This window comes from Podarcis melisellensis, assembly GCF_964234715.1.
Source record: "Podarcis melisellensis genome assembly, chromosome: 8".
Lineage (NCBI taxonomy): Eukaryota > Metazoa > Chordata > Lepidosauria > Squamata > Lacertidae > Podarcis > Podarcis melisellensis.
In genome coordinates this window covers 67,708,606-67,735,052 of record NC_138540.1, presented here as the reverse complement: position 1 = coordinate 67,735,052, position 26,447 = coordinate 67,708,606, and the positions used below count along the sequence as shown (strand labels likewise).

Below are 26,447 nucleotides of genomic sequence, written 5' to 3'. Positions count from 1 at the left end.
GCCTTCGTTATCACTGGGATGGAACAGAAATGACAGCCAGGCCACATATTCCAGCCATCTCCTATTTCATAGATACGATCCTTGGTTTCCAGTACCCGTCCCTGGGAGACCACTGTCTCCATTTTTGCTCTGGGGCATGTTTGGGAGGGAGAATGTCCTTTAAAAAAAGGTTTTCAAAAATGTGCATTAGGAGCCAAGCCTGGTGCCAGCATGCAGCACCCTCAGGCAATTGCCAGGCCTCCTCAACACCCCAGAAAGGGCTGCCACTGACAGCCCACACCCCTACACACACACACACACCGTATTTTTCTGTCTATAAGATGCTTCCATGTATAAGACTATTTTTGGGGACTCCAAATTAAGAAAACACCCTTCAGCACTACCCATGTATAAGACAAGCCCCAAAACATAATATTTTTGGTTAAAAAAAACAACCCTAGTCTTATACATGGAAAAATATGGTATATAGGCAGCTCTCCAATCATTGCCAAGCAACAGGGCTGTTAATTTGCCACAATATCCCTGATGTAGCAGGGCATTCTGGGAAATTTAGGCAGGGTCTCTTCTAGCCAGCTGCCTATTACTGCCAGAGCTCACCCACAACAAAGGAAGTTTGGGAGGGGGTCCTGTAGGTCATCTAAAGCCCCGCTTGATGCCAGAAAGCCAGAGACCAAGCATCCCTGGTGGGTGGCTAGACATCCTCTGCTTGAAGACTTCCAGTCTACTGCTCCTCCAAGGCAACCAATTCCACTATGTTCCAAAGCAGCATCTCTCAACATCATGAAGCTTCTCCAATAGTCCAGCTGAAATCCACCCTCCCCTGAATTGACGCCATACAGTCCAGTCCTGCTTGTCATAGAAGAGGGCCCAGACTTGTGTGACAGCCTTTCAGGTGTTTGAGGAACGCTACCAAGTGTGTTTCTGAGCACAACTCAGAGTGTTGGTGCTGACCTTTAAAGCCCTAAACGGCCTCGGCCCAGTACACCTGAAGGAGCATCTTCACCCCCACCATTCAGCCCAGACACAGGTCCAGTGCCGAGGGCCTTCTGATGGTTCCCTCACCACAAGAAGTGAGGTTACAGGGAACCAGGCAGAAGACCTTCTTGGTAGTGGCGCCCGCCCTGTGGAACGCCCTCCCATCAGATGTCAAGGAAATAAACAACTACCTGACTTTTACAAGACATCTGAAGGCAGCCCTGTTTAGGAAGGTGTTTATTATTTTTATTAAAAATAAAGTGATAAAACATCAAACATTAATCTGTTGGGAACCGTTCAGAGTGGCTGGGGAAACCCAGCCAGATGGGCAGGATATAAATAATATATTTATTATTATTATTATTATTATTATTATTATTATTATTATTATTATTACCTCATGTTCCACCCTAGCCCCTACCCAGTCTTCTCTTCTTCAGGCTAAATATACCCAGTTTCTTTCTGGAAGCAGAGATGAGTGTGCTCAGTTCTCCAACACTGTTTGCATGGGACTCTGAAATATGCATGCATTGCTAGCTATTTGACTGGCCACTTTTTTTAAAAAAAAAAGAAGGTTTATTATTATCATCTTTAGCTGCAGCGCTGTAGGAACACAGAGTTGGACCATTGGGTCTGTGTAGTTTGGTATAGTCCACACTGACTGGCAACAGCTTTCCAAGGTTTCAGGCAAGGGTCTCACCCAGCCCTTCCTGGGAAGTGAACAGCACTCATTCCCATTTGCATTAATAAGAGTCCTCCAAGTCAGATAAACAAGAAGTTTTTAAAGAAGAGAAGAGAAGAATACACTAATGAAAGAAGTGAACAGCAGAAATGGAAAAAATAAGACCCACAACAACAAAAAGTGCTAATCGTAACAATAGGCTTTAAAAATAATTCTCATGGTATTTACAGTTGAAATTGGGAGGGAAGGAGCATCTCTACAGGGGGAATCTGGATGCTCGGGGCAGGGGGCAGGTTTCTGGGGAGAAAAGGAGGAGGGTCTGTCTTGCAAATCATCCAAAATGATTAACACCAGTCTTCCAAATGTAGATGATGGCGAATCCTCTGCCAAAAGACAGAATGCTCAACTCAATGATCTCTCGCCAGCCAGGTTATACAGCAGATGCCTATCAAATGACTTTTGTCATTAAAAGACTTCCATAGCCTTCCCTTTGACTCGTTTCTGCTTGTGATTCGTAGTGCTAGCTTCGTACCTTTGCTGAGAGCAACCTGTGTCACATCGAGCTAATATTTCCCAGCTGGTTTTGCATTCAGATCAGCGAATCTAAAAGGGGTTTGTTAACTCTGAAGCCGGAGGTGAGCAGTTGGGTCTGTGCTTATGTCACAGAGCAACAGCCACCTACCCGACATGAGTTCCAGTTCTTGGAAAGTTTGCACCTGGAGAACAAGGGGGGGGGGATGTTTTACTATGCTGGCCAAACAGCAGCGAGGAGGAGAAAGGGATCATGGGAACCAAGGGGCTGCGTATGGTATGATGGAAACTGCCTAAAGCCAGCGCGTTATTGGCAGTTGTTTGTTTGTGGAGCTGGATCAGAACTCCTTAGATAAGGAAGCTACCTTTGGAACCGAGGATCTGGTTAGTGCAAAACCAAGTGTGCGAGCTCCACCCCACAAAGTGCCAGGTTTGTGCTGATGCACAACGGAGCACTGTTTTCCAACTGGTGGGTCCCTCTACCATGTTGCGGCCCGATCTAAGGCAAGTTTCACAATAGCTGTACTGTAGCCATACAAATACATGGTGGTAATAATAAAAAAAGGAACAAGAACTGGACCCCCAAATGCACACTTGGTTCTAAGGCGAATCCTGGGTCTGAGAAAGCTGGAGCCTCCTGCCATAGAGGACTGTGTAGTGCCTGGACTCACATGCCTTCCGGTCTACTGAGGTCACCCTCCTCTATCCCCTGATTCTCCCAACAGCGGAAGCAGCATCCCAGGTAATAGCCAGGGCCATCTCTACCAGCCTGCATCATGGAGGTGGCATGGGGAAGGGCTCTACTGCCTCTCAAGCTTGACGTGGTCCCCAATCATGCGCCGGTGGTAGGTGGCCAGGAAGATGTCATTGTCTGCGGGGCAGTCGTGGTGGCAGGAGCAGGAGCGGATCACCATCATCTTGCGCACAAAGGAGTCTCCCTCCGGGCACTGGAACTCCACCTTCGCGGTGCTGGTGACGTGCGGAGTGCAGCAGCGCCCGTCCGTGCAGCTGCCGCAGAACTTGGGCCGGTAGGAGCGGGTGCTGGTGCACCCCGTGAACTCAAAGCGGATCGCCCGGCGGGGCTTGGGGTTCCGCACACACTTCTTTCCCTTCTGGAGAGAGGAGGAGGGTGGGGAAGAGACCACAACAATAAGTATCTTGGCTCAGTTCTGGACGTAGGACTATAAAAACCGGACTGGCAGTGGCTCTCCAGAGTTTGGGGCAGGGATCCTTCCCAACCCTAGCTGGAGATGGCTTGGATTGTGTTTAGGGTCTTGTGAATGTGGAGGAAGGGCTCTGAGACCGAGGTATGGCCCTGCGAAAGCTTTGTCTAGGTTTTGCCACTCCAGATTCCAGGTGAGAATGGCTCACGATGCTCATCCAAACAATCAACAAACCCCTGCACAGGGAAGCAAATACAGTCGTACCTTGGATCCCAAACGCCCTGGAACTCGGACGTTTTGGCTCCCGAACGCCGCAAACTCGGAAGTGATTGTTCTGGTTTGCGAACATTCTTTTGGAACCCAAGCATCCGACAGGGCTTCCACAGCTTCTGATTGGCTGCAGGAGCTTCCTACAGCCAATCAGGAGCCGTGATTTGGTTTTCGAACGTTTTGAAAGTCAAGCAGACTTCCAGAATGGATTCCGTTCGACTTCCAAGGTACCACTGTACTCCAGGGCAGGAGACAGTGGTTAGAACAGGATAGAAACCAAATTTCCTGCCCAAGAAAAATCCTTGGCTGTCCTCTGGAGGTATGGGGTATGTGTGTGTGCATGCGCACTAAGAATGTTGGGCCAGGGGACCTATGTTCAAATCCCCTATGTTCAAGGCTATGAAGGTCACTGAATGACCTCAGAATGATCATTACATCTTAGCCTAACCTGCCTCCCAAGGTTGTTGTGGGGTTAACACGAACAGAGTGTGGCGGGGGCTATGTACACTACCTTGCTCTCTTTGACAAAAAGGATGGGTGCAAATGTAATAAATGCAAAAGAAGCTTTCTCTGTCCCAGCTACTCGAGGACAGCATTCTGAATGAGTTCACTGAAACCAACAATTTTAAAGAAAGATTTTGTCCCTGTCTAGCTGTCTCTCCTCCTCCCTCCCTCCCCGTATTTACACGGGTAAATTTTTGTATTTTGCTCACTCTTTCTCTCTCACACACACACATTTCTTTCTCAGCTTGGTTTCCTTGCTGTGTCTTGTGAGAAAGAGGACCCCTTTCCTATGAACGGAGAGAGGAAACCCACTGAGAGATGTTCATGCAGGGAGATCTTTTCCTGCATTGCCAGCTCAGGGTAACAAGACAAGTGAGCGGGCAGGGAGCCTAGAGGGAAGGAGGCTAGGTTCAAAGAGAGCCAAGAAGGGTGAGTCAAGAGGCGCAGTGGACCAGATTGGGAATGCAGGCTGGAAGCAGCTCGCCATGCCTGGCATGGTCCAATCTCGTGCATTTACACCTGCTCCAGTTAGCAGCCAGTTAGTTACCTTGATGCTCTTCTCCAGGGGGACGTTGCAGTATCGGATAAGGCAGAGCCTGCTCTCCTTCTCCAGCCGGCACTGGGGGTTGTCGTTGGTGACCCGGGTGGAGATGCCCATCCCACAGGTTTTGGAGCAGGCGCTCCACTCTGTGGTCTGCACCAAGCAGTTCTCCTGGAGGTGGTTCGTCTTGGGCTTGCGAACTGGATTGTTCCTGTAAACTGAGATTGGAGAAAAGGACTTTGGTGAGCAAAGCTGCATCCTTTGGTTGTCAGGCTGGACCTCTGGACAGGAAAGGGCAAAGGGAGCCAGGAGAAACCACCTTAGTAGCCTTTTGTTAGGGAGACTGATTGAGTGCTCTCAACAGATGGTCTCCTAGACGGCCAGGAAATACCTGGAAGAGATAGCTTGTGCTATACACTACAGGCTTAAGGCCCTTTGGCATATATAGTGCTTCCTCTGTCTGTCCCACCTGCACTGTATAGAGCAAAGCAATTCAGAATTCTCTCAATTTTTCATTTATCTTGGGCTATGTCCAACTGAGGACACATTCACACCCCACATTCAAAGCACTATGGTACCACTTTAAATAGTCATGGCTTCCCCCCAAGAATTATGGGAACTGTGCAGTCATACCTTGGGTTAAAGTCGCTTCAGGTTGAGCATTTTCAGGTTGCACTCCACGGCGACCTGGAAGTAACGGAATGGGTTACTTCTGGGTTTCGCCGCTCACGCATGTGCAGACGCTCAAAATGTTACACGCATGTGCAAAAGCAGCGAATCGCAACCTGCGCATGCACAGACACGGGTTGCATTCTGCTCAGGATGTGAACGGGGCTCTGGAACGGATCCCGTTTGCATCCAGAGGTACCACTGTAGTTCGTTAAGGGGGCTGAGAGTTGTTAGGAGACCCCTATTCCTCTGCCAGAGCTACAGTTCCCAGAGTTCCCTGTGAAAAGGGATTACTGTCACACCACTCTGGACCCAAGCACAAGGGCACTCTCCTTTTGAGCAACTGGTACTCAGAAGAGTACAGCTCTGACAGTGGAGGTAGAAGATAGCCATCAGGGTTAGTAGCCATTGATAACCTTGTCCTTTATGAATTTGTCTAATACTCTTTTAAGGCCATCCAACCTAGTGGCTCTCACTACCTCCATTCCACTGAATCGTCCAACGTTCAGCTTCCATTGGATGCCCACATGTTCTAGTGCTTTGAGAGGGAGAAAAACTTCTCTCGATCCACTCAAGGGCTGCCACATGGAAGAGGGAGCAAGTTTGGCTTTTTCCTGCTCTGGAGGGTAGAACGGCTTCAAGTTACAAGAAAGGAGATTTCCACTAAACATCAGGAAGAACTTTCTGACAGTAAGAGCTGTTCAGCAGTGGTACAGTCTCTCTTGGGAGGTTATGGACTCTCCTTCCTTGGAGGTTTTTAAGCAGAGGTTAGGTGGCCACCTGTCATGGATGCTTTCACTGAGATTCCTGCATTACAGGGGGTTGGACTAGATGACTCACAGGGTCCCTTCCAAATCTACGATTCTATGGCTCTTACCTCTTACTCGACTTGAACTAAAAAGTCCCAAACGCTGCTCGTAGGAGAGTTGCTCCATCCCCTTGATCATCATGGTTGCCCTTTTCTAAACCTTTCCTTCCTTTTTGAAGTGAGGTGACCACAGCCAGCATCTTTTAGTCTTTCTGCTCCAAGAGTCCTACCTGTCTCCTTGGCCACCCCCCCCCCCCACTTTCCCAGCGAGTCCCCTCACCTGCCATGCCCTTTCCGTAGTGGCCCTTTGGGCTACTGCCCCCTTCGCAGACCCACTCTTCGCAGCACTTCTTCTGCACCTTCACCCGCCGGGGGAAGGGGCAGTCAGGGGAAGGGAGGCGCATGCCGTCCGTGCAGAGGGGGATGCAGCCAATGGCGCCGTCCATGCAGATGCACCGCAGTTTGCAGCTGGGCTGGAAGCTCTCTCCGTTAAGGTAGATCTTGCCCAGCAGGTCACAGGTCGCCCCTTCGTGAGCTGGTGGGAAAACAGAAGAGAAGCATGTGGACGGAGGGATCCTGCTGCTGGGGAGACTGTGGGCAGGTGCCCCTCATGGCCAGCCAATGAACTGTGGGTGGCGCCTTCTCCACTTTGCCCTGGGGACTGACTCTGCCCACCCATTGGATCCTTCAAGGCAGGCAGGGCTAAGAGAAGGCTTCCTGCCCTGACTAAATCTTGCCTGAGCAAAAAGGTCTACCTGAGCTCTGGAGTTTCCCCATAGAATTGTCCTTTGGGTTTTGACTTCAGGCTTGCTTCCCAACCCAATTTGGCGAGGGGAGGAAATACTAACTGATGGGAGAGGACGACAACAACACACAGTCTGAATGCACCCCCCATCCCAAACTGCTTCTGTGTGGATGGGAAACAGGGCTGTCGGACCTTCAGGGATGACCTGAATGCTCAAGGTTTGTCTGGCCCCCTCCAGGCAGCACAGCAAGGGCTGCAACCTCCAGATGGTCAAGAGTGTCTTTTGAAAAGGTTTTTAGAAAGCAATTAAGTAGACTGTGCTTGCAAGCTTCAATCCAGCAGGAGCCAACTGCAAATTATTACATAGATGCTAGGGGGTGGCAGTGTCTTCCCTCTTCCCCTCTCCCAATTAACCTCCGTCTCCAGGGTTCAGTGGCAGGAGGGAGCACAGAGGAAAAATCACCCTATGACATCACCAGGGTCTGCCTACTGTGACATCACCAGGGGGCCAAGTTTGAGCCCTGAAATCTCAGGGTGTGGCATGCTCCTGACCTAGAAACCCTAACAGAAAACACTGTGCTATCGCACAATTGGAAAAGCATGCAGAAAAACTGGATCTGTGCCACCCACTTTATCTGTTAGCACTCTGGTGCATGCACAGCCATCCTTACACCCACGTGACCTAGTCCCACCATTCAGGGGGCGGCAAACAAACCTCTTTCACGGCAGAGAATCTGTGGAGGCAGCTCACCTAAGCAGATGCCACTGTCTCTGTGGACCTTGGAGAAGTCGCAATAGAGCCCTTTGTGGTGATCGCAAGGCTTCTGGAGGGAGCACAGTTCACCAAGCTGCCTGGCACACACTTTGCAGCATCCGCAGCCATCCAGCAAAAGGCTGGTGCCAGCAGGGCACCGGAGTGCCTGCACGGGGCACTGGCAAGGGTACGTACATGCCTCAGATGCTGCCTAGAAGGAGGGAAAAGTCCATGAGCATGGGCGAGAGCTTGGAGCCTTGGCTGCTGGAAGGAATTTTTTTGTTTTGAGTTGCCTTTGGTGAGAGAAAGCGACCAATGAATTGGAATCATCATCATCCATCATCATCATCACCATCACAGGGCAGCCCCAAATGGAGCAGATTGCAACAATCCAGTCCCAAGATTACCACAGCAGCAAACAGTCTAGCCATACAAAATCCCAAAGTTTCTCAACACCCACATGTATCTCCATTCTCTCATCAGACAAGCAAGAAGCAAGGATGGATTCCAGCCAGACAAAATAATAATAATAATAATTACTATATGTTTATTTACACCCCCATCTTTTGCCCTGACAGGACTCAAAGCAGTTTACAGATAAAAATAAGAACAGCTGAAAACATAAGGAAAACAATAATCAAGAACAATTAAACAGTGCTACAATTAAAAGCTGTGGAATATATTCTACAAAAGCACTTGCGGAAGGTGAAGAGCACAGTCAATGAGGGATGTAACCTGTAGAGAGTCCTGAATGCTATGGAGACAGGCCTGGGGGGTGCCTATGAGAGCCAGTGTGGTGTAGGGGTTAGAGTGTCGGATTAGGACCTGGGAGAACAGGGTTCAAATCCCCTCTAGGCCATGAAGCTCACTGGGTGAGCTTGGGCCAGTCACTGCCTCTCAGCCTAACCTACCTCACAAGGCTGTGGTGGGATTAAATGAGGAGAAAAAGCTTGGAGCTTGGAGAAAAAGCTGGGACAGAAGTACAAATAATGGTAATGATTAAAAAGTCCCGTGCCTTAGATTCCCCACCCCTCTTAAGGGTAAGCACCCACACTTCGGCTCAAGCCTGGAAATAACAAATCTCTTAAAGCCCTGGCACAATATATCCCCAATATCTGTTTCCAGTCTGCTGGCCAAGCAGCTGTGTTTCAATGAGCTGCACTTTTCAGTCCGTCTTCAGCAGAAGCCCCGCAGTAGTCAATCTGAAAGGCTGGCAGGTCCCTGTGGCCAGGCCATCTCTGCCCAGAAGCAGCTACAGCTGGCACAGCGGCCTCAGACAAAGGAAGGCACTCTGCCCCTCGGAGGCCATGCTTTTTGCAAAGCTGCCTCTGCCAATCCTCTCTGAAGGCGTAGCCAAAGAAAGAAGGAACAGTCGTTCTCAATGAGAAGAGCAGCCGTTTGGGACTCTACGGATCTGTTCAGGGATGCCCTGGTCCCATCTGCTCAGCCTGCAAGTCGAAACACGACTGAGGTTTCTTCAATGCCGGCACGTCAGGCTTGAGCCTGGGTACCTGGCAAATTACTCATGCTAATGTTCTTTCTGCTTCAGATCACCTTCCCCAGCATCAAAACCTTGCAGATTCACTTCTCACGTCTGCAGCTGTTCTGGCTGCAAGGAAGCCTTGAACTGGATCAGTGAACCACACAGATCTCACCTCGGGGAAGGAGCTAACATGGGCGGCAGCAACGCCTTTGAATTGCTTTATGGTTCATGCTATCACATTCCGGGTTGGGGGGGGGGTTAGCTGAGTAGCTCCTACGAGGCCCAGTGCACTTGGGGACTCTGGGATGAAGTCCCCATTCCCAGCTGGAAGCAAGTACACAGAACTGAAATGAACATATTTCCCCCCATCTTTCCGATAACAAATATTAAGGAGCATTATGATATTCTGCCCTCACTTCTATCAAGGTGTGGAAGGAGAGCCTTTGACCTTCCAGAAGTTGCTGAACTACAAATCCCATCATGCTTAGCCATGTGGGCTGGAGCCAATTGGAGCTGTCTTTCAGCAACACCTGGAAGGGGCAAAATCTTGTCCTGGTGGAGGGAGCCCTTGGCCTGCCAGGTGTTGTTGGACTACCAATTCCTATCAGCCCCAGTCAGCATGATAAATGGTCACGAATGATGGGACTTGTAGTCCAACAACATCTGTGTGTGCGTGTGTGTGTGTATGTGTGTGTGTAGCTACCCCTGTTACGAGGCTTACTTTACTCAACTGATAAAGAAACCTGTTTAAAATCCCAAACAAGGAGAAGTCACTGGTTATAAGACCATTTTGTCAGGAGCTGCTCATCCAACTAACTCGGGGTGAGAAATCTGCGCTGCTCCAGATGTTGCTGGACTACAACTCCCATCATCCCTGCCCATTGGGCTGGCTGCCTGGGGCCAGTGGGACCTGGAGTCCAACCACATCTGGAGGTTCACAGATTTCCCATCCCTAGCCTAAGAAATTGGATGGATTTGAAAGATCATAAACACTGAGCTTCTTCTTAGAGCCACTAGTCACCTTGGGGTGCCCAAACAGCTGTCAGATGGTACTAGACAGAACAGCAGCCTGAAGGGGCTCCTTCCCTCCTGCTAACCCCTATCTGCAGCCTTCCCTTCTGGATCACCTTCAGGCAGCCCTTGCATGAAGACGCCTCTGCAGATAAGGATCCATACACGCTCCCCCCTCCTCTGTTCTCCACCATACAGGAAATGACTTTCTCAGTAATGAGAAAATAGGGGAAATGGGAGCACCGTATAGTGGCGGCAAGAGAGACGTAAAACAGCAGCTGTGATAAGGAGGCAAAATGGGACTTGGTGGGTTGTGTAATTGCGTTTGAGACCCAGCATGTGCAATGATTAGAGTGCTCGAGCTAGGGACAGGAGACCCGGGTTCAAATCTGCATTCAGCCATAAAGCTGGGTGACTTTCGGCCAGCAGCCTGACCCACATTGCAGGGTTGTTGTGTACTAAAATACTGACGGCAGGAGGAGGATCCATGCTGCCTTGAGTTCATTTGAGGTGGTGAAGAATTAAAGATGTTAAAAAAAATAGTAATAACCTGAAGCACACCATGTTGGCTGGGGCTGATGGGAGTTGGGAGCCCAACAAGAGGGCCAAAGCTAATCCATCCCTGCACACCAGCTTATTTGCAAATGAAGCCTGTGGCTTCCTTCTGCAGCACTTGCATTTCAATTCAAAACCATTAAAAAAATATAAAAAGGTACAGGACCAGTCATAGTAAACATTGTACCCATACAGGAAGTTTTCCCCCTCAAGTCGTACTCCATAATGTCAGATTTATACTGGCTTCTCTGAAATGGAATTTCAGCCTCAACCAATGGGGATACCTGCTGCAAGCAGTCCATCCAGGATCTATTAAAATCCATCACTGCCATAGGCGCCGACTCCATGGGGCTTGAGGGGGCCCGAGCCCCCTCAAAAATTCGTTTGGGGGGGCTCCGCCCCCCCAATAATCTCCGACGCCCCTCCAGCAGAGCGCCATCGCCGCCCCTCCCCCAGCCCAAAATGCACAGGGAGGGGCGGGCTGCATGCCTCCTGCCCTCCCTCCCAAGCAAAAGCTCCACCCAATTTCCTTTGGAGCTGATTAATAGGCGCAGCACGCTCTCCCCTATTCGCTCACGAGGAGGCGGCGCCACTTTATTTGCATATTCATGAGCTTATTTATTATTCATGAGCTTTCCCGGGCCCCCCCAATATTTTTTATAAGTCCGCGTCCCTGATCACTGCCCTCCATTTTCATCCGGTTCAGGGAGATATGGGAAAAAGCCAGGAGGTTGCACCATTTACCAGTTCCATGCATCCATGGCCATGCTTACAAACATAGGAAGCTGACTTGTCGAGCCAGATCCTTGGTCCATCTAGCTCAGTACTGTCTACACAGACTGGCAGCAGCTCTCTAGGAATTTAGGCTGGGATAGTGTCTCTCGGAGTTCTACCTGGAGATATCGGGGATTGAACCTGGGACCTTCTGCATGCAAAGCGAGTGCTCTGTTACTCAGCTGTGGGATGTACTCGCCTCATTAGGGGGGTCATTTGCCCACTTTGAGAAATCTTGAATGCTGCAACAAGCACACGACAAGCAGATGAGAATCCTGGCCCAAATAACCAGCCCGGCCTTCTAATTCTCGCTGGTGCTTTCTCAACAGCATTTCCCCCTTGGAATTGGATAACTTTGTTAGTGCGAACAATGGCACCAGACACGCTCCAGGGCTAGGAATGGAGGGGGAATCTAATTTTAAAGGATTCATATGCAGAATTTAAGGGTTCCAGGCCAGAGCTTTGATTGCCTTCAGCCTGTCCGAGCCACTCATCCATTGGATATGCTAACCCTACTGAGTGTAGTCCCATCAAAATTCATGCTCAATACTAACTTAATTACATTAGTCTCAATGGCTCTGCTCCAAGTAGGACTATTATTTTTATTTGTTTTATTTATTAAATTTGCATGCCGCCCTTCACCCGCAGAACTCACGGCGGTTCACAGCATAAAAACACAAGATGAAAAGACGAAATACATAAATACAATAATATTACAAGGACAGAAACAAAACAAAACAATATCTCCTGATATAACCTGTAGGGTGGAATTTAACAATGCACTATAATGGGGCATTCGCTGTGCAGGGAACAAGGTCCACTCATGCAATGGGACTTCCCCTCCCTTCTGCACATCCCAAAACCTGTTCTAGGTGTCCCCCCCCCGCCGCCGCAACCTTCCAGAGAAAATTTAGAGGGTGCGGGGGGGGGGTCTTTTTTGGCGAGCAGACCTTGTTCCCTGCATTCAACAGTTCAGTTCAGTTCTACCCATAGCCTGGTGTTTTTAAAAAGCCCGTATTCATATGCAAAAATATGTATAAAAGAGTCAAGCCTCATGCTGTATGCAGTCTTAAGCCTACTCATCGTAAACCCATCAAAATCCAGGAACACAACTAATTATTTTCAGTAGGTCTGCCCTGGGCAGAACTCAGCTGACAACACCTCTCTATTTCTGCAGCATAATTTTCTAAATATATAAAAGTGCCCTTCGCATCCACTAAAGAAACTCAAACCATTCTAACTTATCCTATGCATCATTATAGCTCAATTGGTCAAGCACGAGACTCTTAATCCCAGGGTCGTGGGTTCAAGCCCCTTGCTGAGCAAAAGGACTCATGCACTGCAGGGGGTTGGACTAGATGAAACTCGTGGTCCCTTCCAACTCGACAATTCTGTGGTCCTTTGTGTTATTTTGCATTTAACACCAGACGTCTATTATATGCATGTACCCTCCAGGTTTCCTAAAGTCACCAGTGTGTAAAAAGGTAAAGGTAAAGGACCCCTGACAGTTAAGTCCAGTCACAGATGACTCTTGGGTTGTAGCGCTCATCTATCTTTACAGGCCAAGGGAGCCGGCGTTTGTCCACAGACAGTTTTTCCACATAGCTGTCAACTTTCAGATTTGAAAATAAAGGATCAGCAGCCTCACCTGTCCTGGGGACAGTCTATAGGATAGCTAACAATCCGGGATAGCAGTGGGAAGCAGCGGGAAATGGCGCTGGAATAAGGGAATTTCCCGCAAAAAAGGGGAAGGTTGACAGCTATGTTTTTCTGGCGCAACAGAACACTGAAACCAGAGCAGCGCACAGAAACACCATTTACCTTCCCGTCACAGCAGTACCTATTTATCTACTTGCACTTTTTGGCATGCTTTCGAACTGCTAGGTTGGCAGGAGCTGGGACCGGGCAACGGGAGTTCACCCCATCGCAGGGATTCGAACCTCCGACCTTTCCATCGACAAGTCCAAGAGCCTCAGTGGTTTAGACCACAGTGCCACCCGTGTCCCTCACTAGTGTGTAAACATATGCATACAAGAGGCAGCCCCCCAAAACCTGCAGAGCTGCTGCTAGCCAACTGGAGCTGGACCTCTGAGCACTTGGTCCCACCTTGTACGAACATATTAAGCTCTGCTGAAGTCAACTAACTCATTCAGCACGCATCAAAGGCCGGCGCAAGTCTCATTCATTCATTCATTCGTTGCACACACCTCCTGTAAAATTGTGCATACATACCCAGCCAGGCCCCAGGACAAAGAGAATGAGGGTGAAGGTTGTTCTTGCCCCGGCGTGGTCAGACATCCTGAGCCCCTCGCTTTGTGCATCCCTGCCTCTCTGCCTTTGGGAGGGTGCTGTGCTCAAGCTCATCCTTAAATAGTCTCTTCAAAAAGGGGTGTGTCTGGATAGCAGCGACTGGCCTGGAAAACAGCCCAAAGTGGGTGCAACAGAAAATGCACTAAATTCCAAAAAACTTCCCCTTCTTCTTCAAAATTCCTGTGGCCCTGGTGGTGAAGTCTGGGACAGGCACATAACATTCCACATGGGGTGGGGAGAGAGACCTAGCATCTCTGTCCAAGCCCTTTAAAAGGCCTTATTTAATCTCCAAAGCATGTAGGCTGCAACGATTTTCTCTCCCCCTCTGCTGTTAGTCTCTATTGGCCACAGGAGCTGAACTTGTTAAATAAACTCAAAGCACGCTGGGCTAATTTCACTTCCCCCTTCAAGGAGGGAGGAGGGGGGAATGATGATGGAAAGTTCAGCTGTTGTCTTGAAAGCAACTCGGTACCACAACTGTGCTTCAAGGCACAAGCCAGGGGTTTGAAAACTACGGAGAGATCAATGCCAACACGTCTGCAGGGTGTGATCACCTGTTCTGAGTCAGTGCCGCAGAGCCAAATTAATCACAGATGAAAAGCTTCCCGAGCTGTAAAATAGTTGCGTGGGGTTAGAAAGATCCTTTGAAAAGTGGGGATACGCGTTTTCTGAAGCCTAATCCAGGCAGACCTTCCCAATCGCAGGATTAGCCTTGAGGATGCTTACAACTGGCCTTGCCTTCACTTAACTCAGTGGCAGGACATCTGCTTTGCATGCAGAAGTCCCAGGTTCAATCCCCGGCATCTCCAGGTAGGGTTGGGAATTCCCCCTCCCTGCTTAAAACCCTGGAGAGCCACTGCCAGTTAGTGCAGACCAGTGTTTCCCAAACTTGGGTCTCCAGCTGATTTTGGGCTACAATTGCAGACATCCCTGGCCACTGGTCCTGCTAGCTAGGGATGATGGGAGTTGTAGTCCAAAAACAGCTAGAGACCCAAGTTTGGGAAACCCTGGGCAGTATAGAGCTAGATGGACCAAGGGACTGGCATGTCAGCTTCGTATGTCTCCATGTTCCTGATCGTTTGCTCTCTTCTGGACATGCTCCAATTTTTCTAAGGGTCTTCCTTAGAATAAGCTAGCTTGTTATATTCTCAGGCTGGAGCTCTTCAGCTAATCCCACTTTTCTTTGAGCATGTGTTATGTGCTGTAGAGGCAAAAATTATTTACGCATCGCAGGGGGTTAGACTAGATGACCCTTGGTGTCCCTTCCAAGCCTACAAGTCTATGATTTCACTTATATCCCACAAATGAGCGTTTGCAGTTCCATCAAAGCCTCAGATATCCCTCAGGGCAATAAAGGGGTGGGGAAGCCCCACTTGAAAGGGGCAGAGCCAGTAGCCTTTTACCTGCGGTCAGACTCTAGTTCCCATCAGCCTCAGCCAGCATGGCTAACAGCCAGGGATTATGGGAGTTGGAGTCCAAGATTTGGAAGGCCACAGATTCCTCACTGCTGCTCAACTTGGTGCGGTCGCTAACTCTAAACCCTCCTCCCATCCCTACAACAAGCCAAGAGATGCAGAAATTATGCTCAAATGACTCAGAATGATCAAAGAGAGGCAACACCCAAGTTTGGGGCTATTTATGCTTCTGTACTACTCCCCCCCCCCCACACATGCACTTTTCTTTTTCTTTTTGCCTGAGCTGCTTTAGAAGAAGAAGAGATAAAGATGTCAAACCTGCTTAGAGTCTCCCTGGAGCAAGGAATGCTCCATGTTTAATTCACTTAAAAAATATATGTGCTTCCCCCCAACTGCATCCCTTGTGTCTTGCCACCCATTTCCCCCCAATTTGCTTTTTTCTTCATTTTTGGGAATAGCTCAAAGGTTATGTAATGCTGCCACGAGATGGGATAGGCACTAACAGAGATGGCTTTAAAACACAGGAGTATAGAAAGCATGGACAACACAGCAGAGGCAGGTGGAACAATGGTCTAACTTCATATAAGGCAGCTAATGGGCAGCATCTCTCCAGAGCCAGTGTGGTGTAGTGGTTAAGAGCGGTGGACTTGTAATCTGGGGAACCGGGTTTGCGTCTCCGCTCCTCCACATGCAGCTGCTGGGTGACCTTGGGCCAGTCACACTTCTCTGAAGTCTCTCAGCCTCACTCACCCCACAGAATGTTTGTTGTGGGGGAGGAAGGGAAAGGAGAATGTTAGCCACTTTGAGACTCCTTTGGGAGTGATAAAGCAGGAGATCAAATCCAAGCTCTTCTTCTTCCAATGGGTCTTTCCTCCAAAAATCTGTGGCATACATGGCATTCCCCCACTTTCACCTGCACAACCACTCTGTGATGTAGCGAGGCTGAGAGTTGGTGACTGACAGGTCACCCAGCAAGCATCATAGTCAAATGGGGAATTTAAATACAGATCTACCTAGTTCTAGTCCAGCACTCTAACAACGACACCTTACTGGTTCTCACGGAGTCTTGCAGCGCAGTGCACACAGAATACTTGCAGTCAGGTTCTGAATGCTTCACAATAACCTTGCAGTGTTGCCTTATGGACATGAGACCCACCTTGCTGATGGACCTGAAGCTGAAAATGTTGGCTTTCTGTTACCTGCTGAGAATAGCAAGCAGGTTTGTGTCAGGAGTCTATGCAGCATCCAGGATAGTGGTGCTTCAGTTATGGTGCATCATGTGTTCTTCTTCTTCTTCTTCTTCTTCTTCTTCTTCTTCTTCTTCTTCTTCTTCTTCTTAACATTTATAGATCTCCCTACCTCTTAGGATCACAGAGTGGTTTACAGTATAAAAGCACAAAAATACATAACAACAGACAAAACAATAACCCTGTCCCATTGCATAAGATGCTGCAGCTGCAATCTCCTGCACACAGGCAGGCAGGTGTGGGGGACTCCCTGGTCCTGAATGGGGTAACTGTGCCCCCGAAGGACCAGGTGCGCAGCCTGGGAGTCATTTTGGACTCACAACTGTCCATGGAGGCGCAGGTCAATTCTGTGTCCAGGGCAGCTGTCTACCAGCTCCATCTGGTACGCAGGCGGAGACCCTATCTGCCTGCGGACTGTCTCGCCAGAGTGGTGCATGCTCTGGTTATCTCCCGCTTGGACTACTGCAATGCACTCTACGTGGGGCTACCTTTGAAGGTGACTCGGAAACTACAACTAATCCAGAATGCGGCAGCTAGACTGGTGACTGGGAGCGGCCGCCGAGACCATATAACACCGGTCTTGAAAGACCTACATTGGCACCCAGTATGTTTCTGGGCACAATTCAAAGTGTGGGTGCTGACCTTTAAAGCCCCAAACGGCTTCAGCCCAGTATACCTGAAGCAGCATCTCCACCCCCATCATTCAGCCTGGACACTGAGGTCCAGCGCCGAGGGCCTTCTGGCAGTTCCTTCACTGCAAGAAGCAAAGTTATAGGGAACCAGGCAGAGGGCCTTCTTGGTAGCAGCGCCTGCCCTGTGGAATGCCCTCCCACCAGATGTCAAAGAAATAAACAACTATCAGACTTTTGGAAGACATCTGAAGGCAGCCCTCTTTAGGGAAGCTTTTAATATTTGATGAATCATTGTATTTTAATATTCTGCTGGAAGCCACCCAGAGTGGCTGGGGAAACTCAGCCAGATGGGTGGGGGTATAAATAACAAATTATTATTATTATTATTATTGGTTTATCAAACATATGGGTTCACTCTGGACTTAATCATGCTTTGAACAGCCCTGCTGAAATCAGTGGGACAAGTTGGTCACAACTACTTAAGTCCCATTAATATCAGCGCACCTACATGACGCATGACGACTAAGTCTGGATCCAACCTGCACCCTCTCTGCAATGCCACTTCAGTTCCCTGCTTTTGCTCCATGCTGCCACTAGGTGGTAAAATACCAGACCTGCCTGGTTTGCTGCTGCCAGAGGCTGAGGTAGCATTGCTGTCCCTTTCAGCTACAGAGAGAAGCTTCTCTTCTAGATTTTTCACTACTTCTGCCTTTGGTTAGCTCCTGTTCTACTGTTTCGTAATTTATTTATTGTTTTTATATCCCAGCTTTTTCTCCAAGCTCAAGGTGGCGTGCATGGTTCTTCCCCCTCCTCATTTAATCCTCACAACAATCCAGTGAGAATGAGAGGCAGTGTCGGTCCCAAGGTCACCCAGTGAGCTTCATGGCCAAGGGGGGGGGGTGTCTTGAACCCTTGTCTCCCAGGTCCTCTTAGTCAGGCAACCTAATCACTGCACTACACTGGCTCTCTTGAACGTCTTCAAATCATCAATCTGTTTTCTATATTCTATAACTGCTGGTTCCGTAACCCCTTTATTTTCAGGTTTGCTAAAGCTTAGGAGGCATTTTACTTGGCTTTCGTGGCTCCCTTGGTTCTAACAAGGAGAGAACTTTGCCTCTGGGTTCTGGATCCTTAAATATTTCACTTCAGCTCACAGTGAGCCTGCTGTGTTGGATGTAGGGCTGTCTGGGCCAGGAGAGGCAGCTGGAACAGGGGCAGCTGCAGACTTGGCCAGGGTGGATCCAGCTTGGAGAGAAGACAGAGGCAGTCAGGGATGAGGAGAAATTAGCCCAATGTTTGTAAGGCTACAAGTTCCCCATTCCAGTGCTAGGCTTAGGAAAATGACACCTGCTACTTTTTTTTTCTACATGCAGGTGTTGAAAAGTGCAGAATCCCTGTCAAAAACTGGGTGGTAACCCAGCCACACCCAGATAGCTGAAATAACTGAAGGCCATCACCTGAACAGAATGTTCTGTAGATGTGTTAATTTTTTTAAACATGTGTAGGTATTCTGCTTCTAGCCATTTGTGCACTTAAAATAAAAAATATTTGTCCAAACTTGAAAAAAAAAGTGATGAAATATATCTAAAATTTTCCCCACCATCCCCAAAATGTTCCTTCTCACCCAGTACAGAACATTTCACGACTACAATTCTAAACCTAGGGCAGGAATAAGTGGGTAGGATTCAGACTACGTTTATTGAAATTAGTCTCTATGGAATTGACAGGATAAGTTAGGCATGGCTTATGTCTCACTGTTTGATTAGTTCAACAGGAACTAAGTACAACCAATTTAGTCTGGATTCAACTCAAGGGGGTTTATTTCTCATTTACTGAATTTCTAACCCACCTTCCCCCACGAATAACTCAAGGTAGTGTATAGGGTCTCTCCCACTGTATCTTCTCAACAGCCTTACGAGGTAGGGTTTTGTTTCCTTTAGTTTTGTCTTATGCTGGTTTAAATGTATGTGTTTATTTATTGTGGCAAGTCGCTCTGAGCTGCTTTTGTAAGAAAAGCGACAAATGGGTTCAATAAACAGATAATAAATACGCAGACGTCAGCCGAGGAAGCTTTGCACAGCAGAGAGCTAAACACAATCTCCTCTTATAACTGATACAGAATGGCGAAAAGGGGCAGTTCTCGGGGACCTGCTCAAACCTCAGCCATCCTAGCAACATGTCGGACTCAGCCCTTGGTTGGGTATCTGTTAAAATCTGGAGCCACGCCACAAATTCCAGCAAAGTGATTCTAGAGTCACAGGAGAACTGCTGAGATTAAAATCATGTTCAAAGCTATGAAAAGAAGAAGCAAAGGGACACACTTCCCAGAAACAAAAATGATTAATGATGGGAAATGACAGGACAAATAAGCCCCCTTCACCCCTCACTCAGAAGCACATTATCTCTAGAAGACAACGGGTTCTCCTAATGGAAATGGAACGTTTTCTTTGAATCCAACACAAGAAAAACACGACCCTTTGCGCTCATTAAGTGTTCCAGCTTCTCTCACTTTGTTCACCAGGAACATGCTTGAACAAGTCCTGTTTACCATTTTGCCTCGGTAGAAAATGGCCATTTGGGATCAGGCAGCGTGACTCAAGCACTGCGGTGCTGGAAGAAGCACATCATGATTGCAGTTTGCTCACTGACTATATGTTCCTCCAGGATCTGAGCTACGTGGTTGGCAAAATCACATGCTATGGTCCCAAGAAGCCTGTCCTATGCAGTTTCACTGTGCGTGTAAATGGGTCCCTAGTCACACAGACTATAGAGCTATCCCTGCTTGTAGCAGTGCTGGTGTCTTGAATCTGGAAGCACAATTTAGAAGTAGCAATATGCTAATACAGGGGTGGGGAATCTGACCCACCAGGCCTCTTACTCTGGCTCCAGGAGCTCTCCCTGGCACAGAAATGGCATAAACCGGTACAGAAGTTTGAACAGCAGCCAGAACAGAAGGGTGAACCCTTGTTGCATCGCCCTCACTGATGGGAGCAGACCAACCCGTCACAACAGAGATCATGCTTACAGTTTTGGCATTCCAGCAAGGTGAGAGAGTCTCACAAGTGAGTGTGCCACGCCTCATCTTCAAAAGCTTGGCGGGAGGGGCAGGGATACCTGTTGGGACATATTTGTTATTTCCATCCAGTTCTGAACTTCTCGCCCTGTTCCTGAACGCCTGAATTGTGACTCCAGAGCAGTATGTCTGCTGCCAAGCCTGCACAATTACTTGCCCAAATACTGATCTGTTGTATTTTGGGCATGAGCCAGAACAAAAGCAACTGACAAATGCAATAAGTAACAGCGGTAATGACAACAACATTTTGCTTTACATGTAATAGTATACTCCCCACTGAGTCCCAAGCAAACAGACAGAGGAGTCTTCCAGCAGCATTCCTCTTCGAGTTCCTGAATCCCAAGTGAAGATCTCTGAGCGCCTTGTGTGTGGGATGAAAGTCCCTTCCTTTGTGACATGGCTGTTGCCTTTAGAAAGGCTGCAGGGATATTTTAGTCTAGCAGCATGCTTAGTCCAAATAAACAGCCGCTAAAAATAACCCAGCCACCAGTCCCCAAAGCAGATGTTGGGCCTCACTGGGAATCCCAGGCAAAATTGTCAACACAAGCGAGGAGAAGGGGGTAGTGGTATTTCTTTCCAACCCACCTGACCCAGACTCTGAAAGCAGACTTGGTTTGTGAAATCCACTGAAGAACCTCAGGAGGGACACTTGTGATTTCTGGAGTCCCTCCGCCACTCTTCCCTTCTTTTGGTTCTTCTGCCCTCCCCACCTATTTCAAATTTTTTTCTTCAGCTTTGCATGCTTAAGGATAGGAATAGAGGAAGCTGCCTTGTGCTGGTCCATCTAGCTCAGTATTGTCTACACTGACTCTGATTGGCAACAGCTCTGCAGGGTTTCAGACAGGGAGTCTCTCTCAGCCCTATCTGGTGTTTGAATATCAGGCCTTCTGCATGCAATGCTTTACCACTTCAGAGTGCACATCTGTAAGAACATAAGGCTATAGGAAGCTGCCTTATACTGAGTCAGACCAAAGGAGCTATCTAGCTCAGTACTGTCTACACTGACTGGCAGCAGCTCTCTAGGAATTCAGACAGGTCTTTCCCAGCCCAACAGAAACACTGGGGATCAAACCAGGGAACTTCAGAATGCAACAAATTAACAATGAACTCCATAATAATTTTGGGTTTTGTAGTTAATGGGCCCTACATCTTCTTTTGCAGCTGCAGGCCTGTGAAGATTTCCTAAGCAACCCGAATTTTAGAAAACATTACACAGGGCTGAGAGAATGTGGGAGGAAAGGAATCTTAAAGCTGGAAAGTAGCTACTAAAAAGATTGGAAGATATTTATCCTTGAAGCATACAACGCTTCAAACTGCCACAGCATGACGGAGCTAGCATTTCCTAGTGACAAATTTTCCCTTGTGATTTCTGGAGTCCCTCTGCCACTCTTCCCATCTATTTCCACCCCAGTGAAACATCACAAGTTCAGGGAATGCTCCAAGGCAGGGCTCAGCAACCTTTTTCAGCCGTGGGCCGGTCCACTGTCCCTCAGTCCATGTGGTGAGCCGGACCATATTTTGGAAAGAAAAAAAAGAACGAATTCCTATGCCACATAAATAACCCAAAGATGCACTTTAAATAAAAGCACACATTATACTCATGTAAAAACACGCTGATTCCCGTACTGTCCACGGGCTGGATTAAGAAGGCGACTGAGCCGCATCTGGCCCCCAGGCCTTAGGTTGCCTACCTCTGCTCCAAGGCATATCAAGAATGACATGATTAAGTTAAAGAAGTATCAAAGGGCTGAGATGTCAGCACAAAAAGGTAGTCCAGTCCTGGGTCACGTTTGGTCAGGAGGAAGGGGGTTGCTACACAGATCTCTCTAAGGCCACAGATAAAAGATTGTTAGTATGGCTTTTTGTGTTTCAGAAAACAGTTATAAAGAAGAAGATGAAAAGCATTTCTATTGCTGATCAACTGGAAAGAATGTCTCCAATTTCCCATTATTTTCTTCCCATGCACTTTACTATTGTTTTCATCTGCAAGAGATTTGTTTTAGGCACTGTTGAGATTCTGTCCAAATTTTCAACAAAGCAATCAATAAGCACTCAGCTAACATCTCAGAAACAGAACCATCTACTTAGCTACTGGCTCTTTACCTGATGACAAAGTGAGTATGCAATGTTTATAAGCTTGAGCTAAGACCTAGGTCACATCCACACCAGACTTTTAAAACACTCTTAATCCACTTTTAAGGTCTTTAATTCCTGCCAAGAATCTTGGGAACTGTAGTTGGTTAAGGGAGTTGTTACGAGACCCCTCTAAGAGGTAGTTAGCAGCACTCTTAGCAAACTAACATTCCCAAGATTCTTTGGGAAGCCACTACTGTAAAAGTGGTGTAAGGGTGCTTTAAATGTATGGTGTGGAGGTGGACTCATTTTGGGATCCTCTTGACCTAAGACAGGCTTCGCTGGACCTCAGATTAGCTGTCCTATTCATTCCTAATGGAGGCTGACCTTTCCAAGTTTGAGAAAGTTCATAGGAAGCCCCAGCACACATCTAGCTCTGAGAAACTTCAACTACAAGGCAAAATTCCTATTGGTTTTGCAGCTTGTTTGGAAAAGAAAGTGTTCTGTATCCAGAAACACAAGGTTGCTTTTAGAACCCTTTCTTTATAGGTCTGAATGGTGCAGTTAAATCCAAGGGGGAGAAATGATCATTCATTTCACTCCTTCCTTTAATAAATATTAAATTGCCCAGATGGAAACCTTTGCAGTGACTGCAGGCAGCCCAGCCGAGAACTAGTTTCTTGTGGTTCACAGGAATTTCCTGTCCTGTCAACACACATTTCCTCCATCCCAGGGAGGGATGTTGTTCAAAGCAAACAACATTCCTTGGTTGGCGGAGCAATGGCATTGGCTGAAGAAAACAAAAAATAAATGAGATTTGGTTGTGTTGTTGTTGTTGTTGTTGTTGTCATCACTGATGACTGTTTGGAATTGGAGCTGCTTAAATAGCTGGAGCCATGTTGGATGCAGGATCTTGTAGAAACTGATGGAATCCTATTGAAGATACCAAACTGCTTACTGATCTAAAATAGTCAAAGCAAAAAAAATCCTTCCAGTAGCACCTTAAAGACCAACTAAGTTAGTTCTTGGTATGAGCTTTCGTGTGCATGCACACTTCTTCAGATCTAAAATAGGTCCAGAAAGTGACTTACAAGGAGGGTGGACCACTTGCTACTGGCCTGAAGGTTGCATGAAGAATGCATTTTAAAGCGTAATGCACTGGACCTATCGTAACAGCACAAGCCCATTTACTCAGAAGGAAGCCCCAATGGCTTCAATGGTACTTAAAAGGTAAAGGTAAAGGGACCCCTGACCATTAGGTCTAGTCACGGATGACTCTGGGGTTGCTGCGCTCATCTCGCTTTATTGGCCTAGGGAGCCGGCAAGCAGTGCACGGAAACACCGTTTACCTTCCTGCTGGAGCGGTACCTATTTATCTACTTGCACTTCATGCTTTCAAACTTCTGGATTCGAACCGCCAATCTTCTGATCGGCAAGCCCTCGGCTCTGTGGTTTAACCCACAGCGCCACCAGCGTCCCTTCAATGGGGCTTACCCCCAGGTAAATATGACTAGGATTGCAGTCTATTTTGGTTGCACTTGAAGCCCACTGAAATCAACATGAAAGGCTCGTGATGGAGCTAAGCCACATTCATTTCTAACATAGTCTGGATCTAGCCCAGAATTATTATTTTTTCAGTTGGAGATGGAACTCAAGAGCAAGAAAATAATCGAAAACCACATTTAAAGTTAGCCACAAAGCGAATTAAAATACCTGCTGCCTTCCAGATATATAACCTCTGCAGAATTAGCAAAGAGATCAACTTAGAATATAGACTGGCAGATAATTACCACAAGAGCCACAATGTAAACAGCACAAAAATACCCAACACCCTGGCAAAAGCCCCACCACCTGTTTTCAATCAAAGCTTTAAAAAGGCTGTGATTGATTCTCTTCCACGGGATGCCTGTAAAAAACATAAACAGACGAGATGTCATGCCAGCTGGGAAATTCTTCTTGTCGTGACCCCTGAAATTTTCTCTTGTATTATTTAATGGTCTTTTCTCTCTCTTCGGCATAATATAGTTTCTTTCTCCATGCCATGCACAATTTTACAAATTTCTATCATGTCACATCTGTTCTCTAAACTAAAAGGCCCTGGCTGCTCTTTCCCAAATGTTTTCCAAGTCCACAATATCATATGCTGCCTTGAGAGCACATTACGAGGAAAGATGGGATACATGTGTAATAATAAAACACATTTTGCAAATGATTCCCACTCCTATCAGTAACTTGTGTTTGGCTGGTCCAGCTGGACCCCTCAGTTCTAGTTTAACTGGACCCCTCAGTTCTAGTTTAAAACAAAACAAACAAGAGTAGATGCCACAGGATTGAAGTCAGCTCTCCTCCCGGCAGCCTCCACTGGAAAGGACAATCAGAAGACACTGCTGTTTCAAATGGGGGATGAGTAATAAAACAGGCAGATGATGAAGTTTCACCACTGCTCTTCCAAGTGACCCTAAAAGTGGAGCTGCTTGTATAACGAGTGAAAGGAACAAAAAACATGCCAGGTCTCTGATCATTTATAAGCACTGTTAGGGAGGAGGGAATTATGTGGCCCATCAAATTATATGATCCTTGTCTTAAAGTGGGTGGTGCGGGGGAGAGAGTTGATAAACATTTAAGGCATTTCATCACACACTATAATGGGAAACAGATTCTCACTGCATCCCTTTTTCTTTCTTGGGTGTCAGTAGCTGTTCCAAGCTTCTGACTCCAACCTTGTAAAGCCTTGCAATTATATAAATAGATATAGATGTAGTCAATTAATTCCTGATCTAATGATCAGCATCCACACGTCATTGACATAAAAAATGGCAGTCTATGTTTCCTCTCATTTAATCTGGATATAACACTTTCTGGAGGAAATGCAACAAATTAAGACGGAAACAAACAAACAGAAAAAACTGGTGCCAACATCTCATTTCCAATATACAGTAGTACCTTGGTTCTCAAACGCCTTCGTACTTGTACGTTTTGGCTCCCGAACGCCACAAACCCAGAAAAAAGTGTTCCGGTTTGTGAACATTTTTTCAGAAGCCAAATGTCCAACATGGCTTCCACTTAACTGCAGGAAGCTCCTGGAGCCAATCAGAAGCCGTGCCTTGGTTTTCGAAAGGTTTCGGGAGTCAGACTCCTGGAAGGAATTAAGTTTGAAAACCAAGGTACCACTGTACCATCAATCCATTTACAATATTACGCCCAGAGCTGCCACAAGGTGGTGGAGTGACAAATCAATAAATGATTATCATTTTGCTATCGCTTTTAATTGCAATACAGTCTTTGGCTGCATACATACCATAGATTTAAAGCACATGACTTCCTGCCCCTACCTAAAAAATTAATAAATCCTGGGAACTGTAGTTTAAGGGTGTTGGGAACCATAGCTATGTGAGGGGCAAACAACAGTTCCCAGGATTCCATATGCTTTTAGTTGTACGGTGTCCAACAAAGCTTAAATCACCATCTTCTTTTAATCACATGTATCTTGGTGATCAGGCCACTGCTTTTCACCCTTTAAAGGAGAAATGGAGAGCCAGTGACCCTCCAAACGTTCTGGACTCCAGCTCCCATAATTCCTCACTGCTGCTCATGCCAGCTGGGGCTGCTGGGAGCTGAAGTCCAACAACACCTGTAGGTCCACAGGCTTCATACCTGCACCGTAACATGTAAGTCCAGCACTTACGATGATTCTTCAACATCAACTTTGTTGGACTGGTCATGTTGTTTGGGTGCCTGATTATCATCTTCCAAAGCAACTACTCTATTCTGAACTTAAAAATGGAAAGTGTAATGCTGGTGGTCAACAAAAGAGGTTTAAAGTCTCTCTCAAGACAAATCCTTAAAAAAGTAGTATAAAAACTGACAACTGGGAAACACTGGCCTGCGAGCGTTCCAGTTGCAGAACAGCCTTTACCAATGGTGTCATGGGCTTTGAAGACACTTGAACTCAGGACGAAAGGAAGAAATGTGCTAAGAGGAAGGCACGTTTGGCAAACCCTCACCATAATCAACTCCTGCCCAGGAACCTATGTCCCCACTGTGGAAGGATGTGTAAATCCAGAATTGGCCTCCACAGTCACTTATGGACTGTTAAGACTGTGTTCATGGAAGACAATCTTACTGCCAAAGAAGAAGACGACCACCATCCCATTGCCACACACACCCAGATTCGGAGTCCTCAAACAACCTGGCGCTGACTAGGGTTGCCATAATTCAAAAAGCAAAATTCC

The 26,447-nt window shown here is 47.4% G+C and overlaps 1 protein-coding gene across 6 annotated transcripts; it reads right to left on the bottom strand.

Moving 5' to 3' along the window:
- Positions 1 to 1,838: 1,838 nt before the first annotated feature.
- On the bottom strand, positions 1,839 to 26,235 carry LOC309375184 (CCN family member 2-like). 6 transcript variants are annotated; one of them, XM_081920754.1, is made up of 7 exons: positions 26,220 to 26,235; positions 13,698 to 13,879; positions 7,640 to 7,853; positions 6,424 to 6,678; positions 5,300 to 5,353; positions 4,673 to 4,884; positions 1,839 to 3,300 (listed from the first exon to the last, which is right to left on the bottom strand). In XM_081920754.1, the coding sequence occupies exons 2-7, from the start codon at positions 13,827 to 13,829 to the stop codon at positions 2,989 to 2,991; spliced, it is 1,179 nt and encodes a 392-aa protein (XP_081776880.1). In that variant the 5' UTR covers positions 13,830 to 13,879; positions 26,220 to 26,235; the 3' UTR covers positions 1,839 to 2,988. The 6 variants fall into 6 exon arrangements, with proteins under 6 accessions (XP_081776880.1, XP_081776877.1, XP_081776878.1 ...); XM_081920751.1 differs by lacking the exons at positions 13,698 to 13,879; positions 26,220 to 26,235 and adding exons at positions 20,095 to 20,183; positions 20,399 to 20,754; XM_081920752.1 differs by lacking the exon at positions 26,220 to 26,235 and adding an exon at positions 20,095 to 20,516.
- Positions 26,236 to 26,447: the final 212 nt, after the last annotated feature.

Bases quoted from the DNA above. Each gene is read 5' to 3' on its own strand.
- LOC309375184 (XM_081920750.1), bottom strand. From the start codon at position 20,388: ATGTTGTTGTCATTACCGCTGTTACTTATTGCATTTGTCAGTTGCTTT. The intron at 4,885-6,423 runs GTGAGGGGACTC...CTCCAATCTCAG, and splicing joins CTACGGAAAGGGCATGGCAG to TTTACAGGAACAATCCAGTT. The intron at 3,301-4,672 runs GTAACTAACTGG...TCCTCTCTCCAG, and splicing joins CCCTGGAGAAGAGCATCAAG to AAGGGAAAGAAGTGTGTGCG.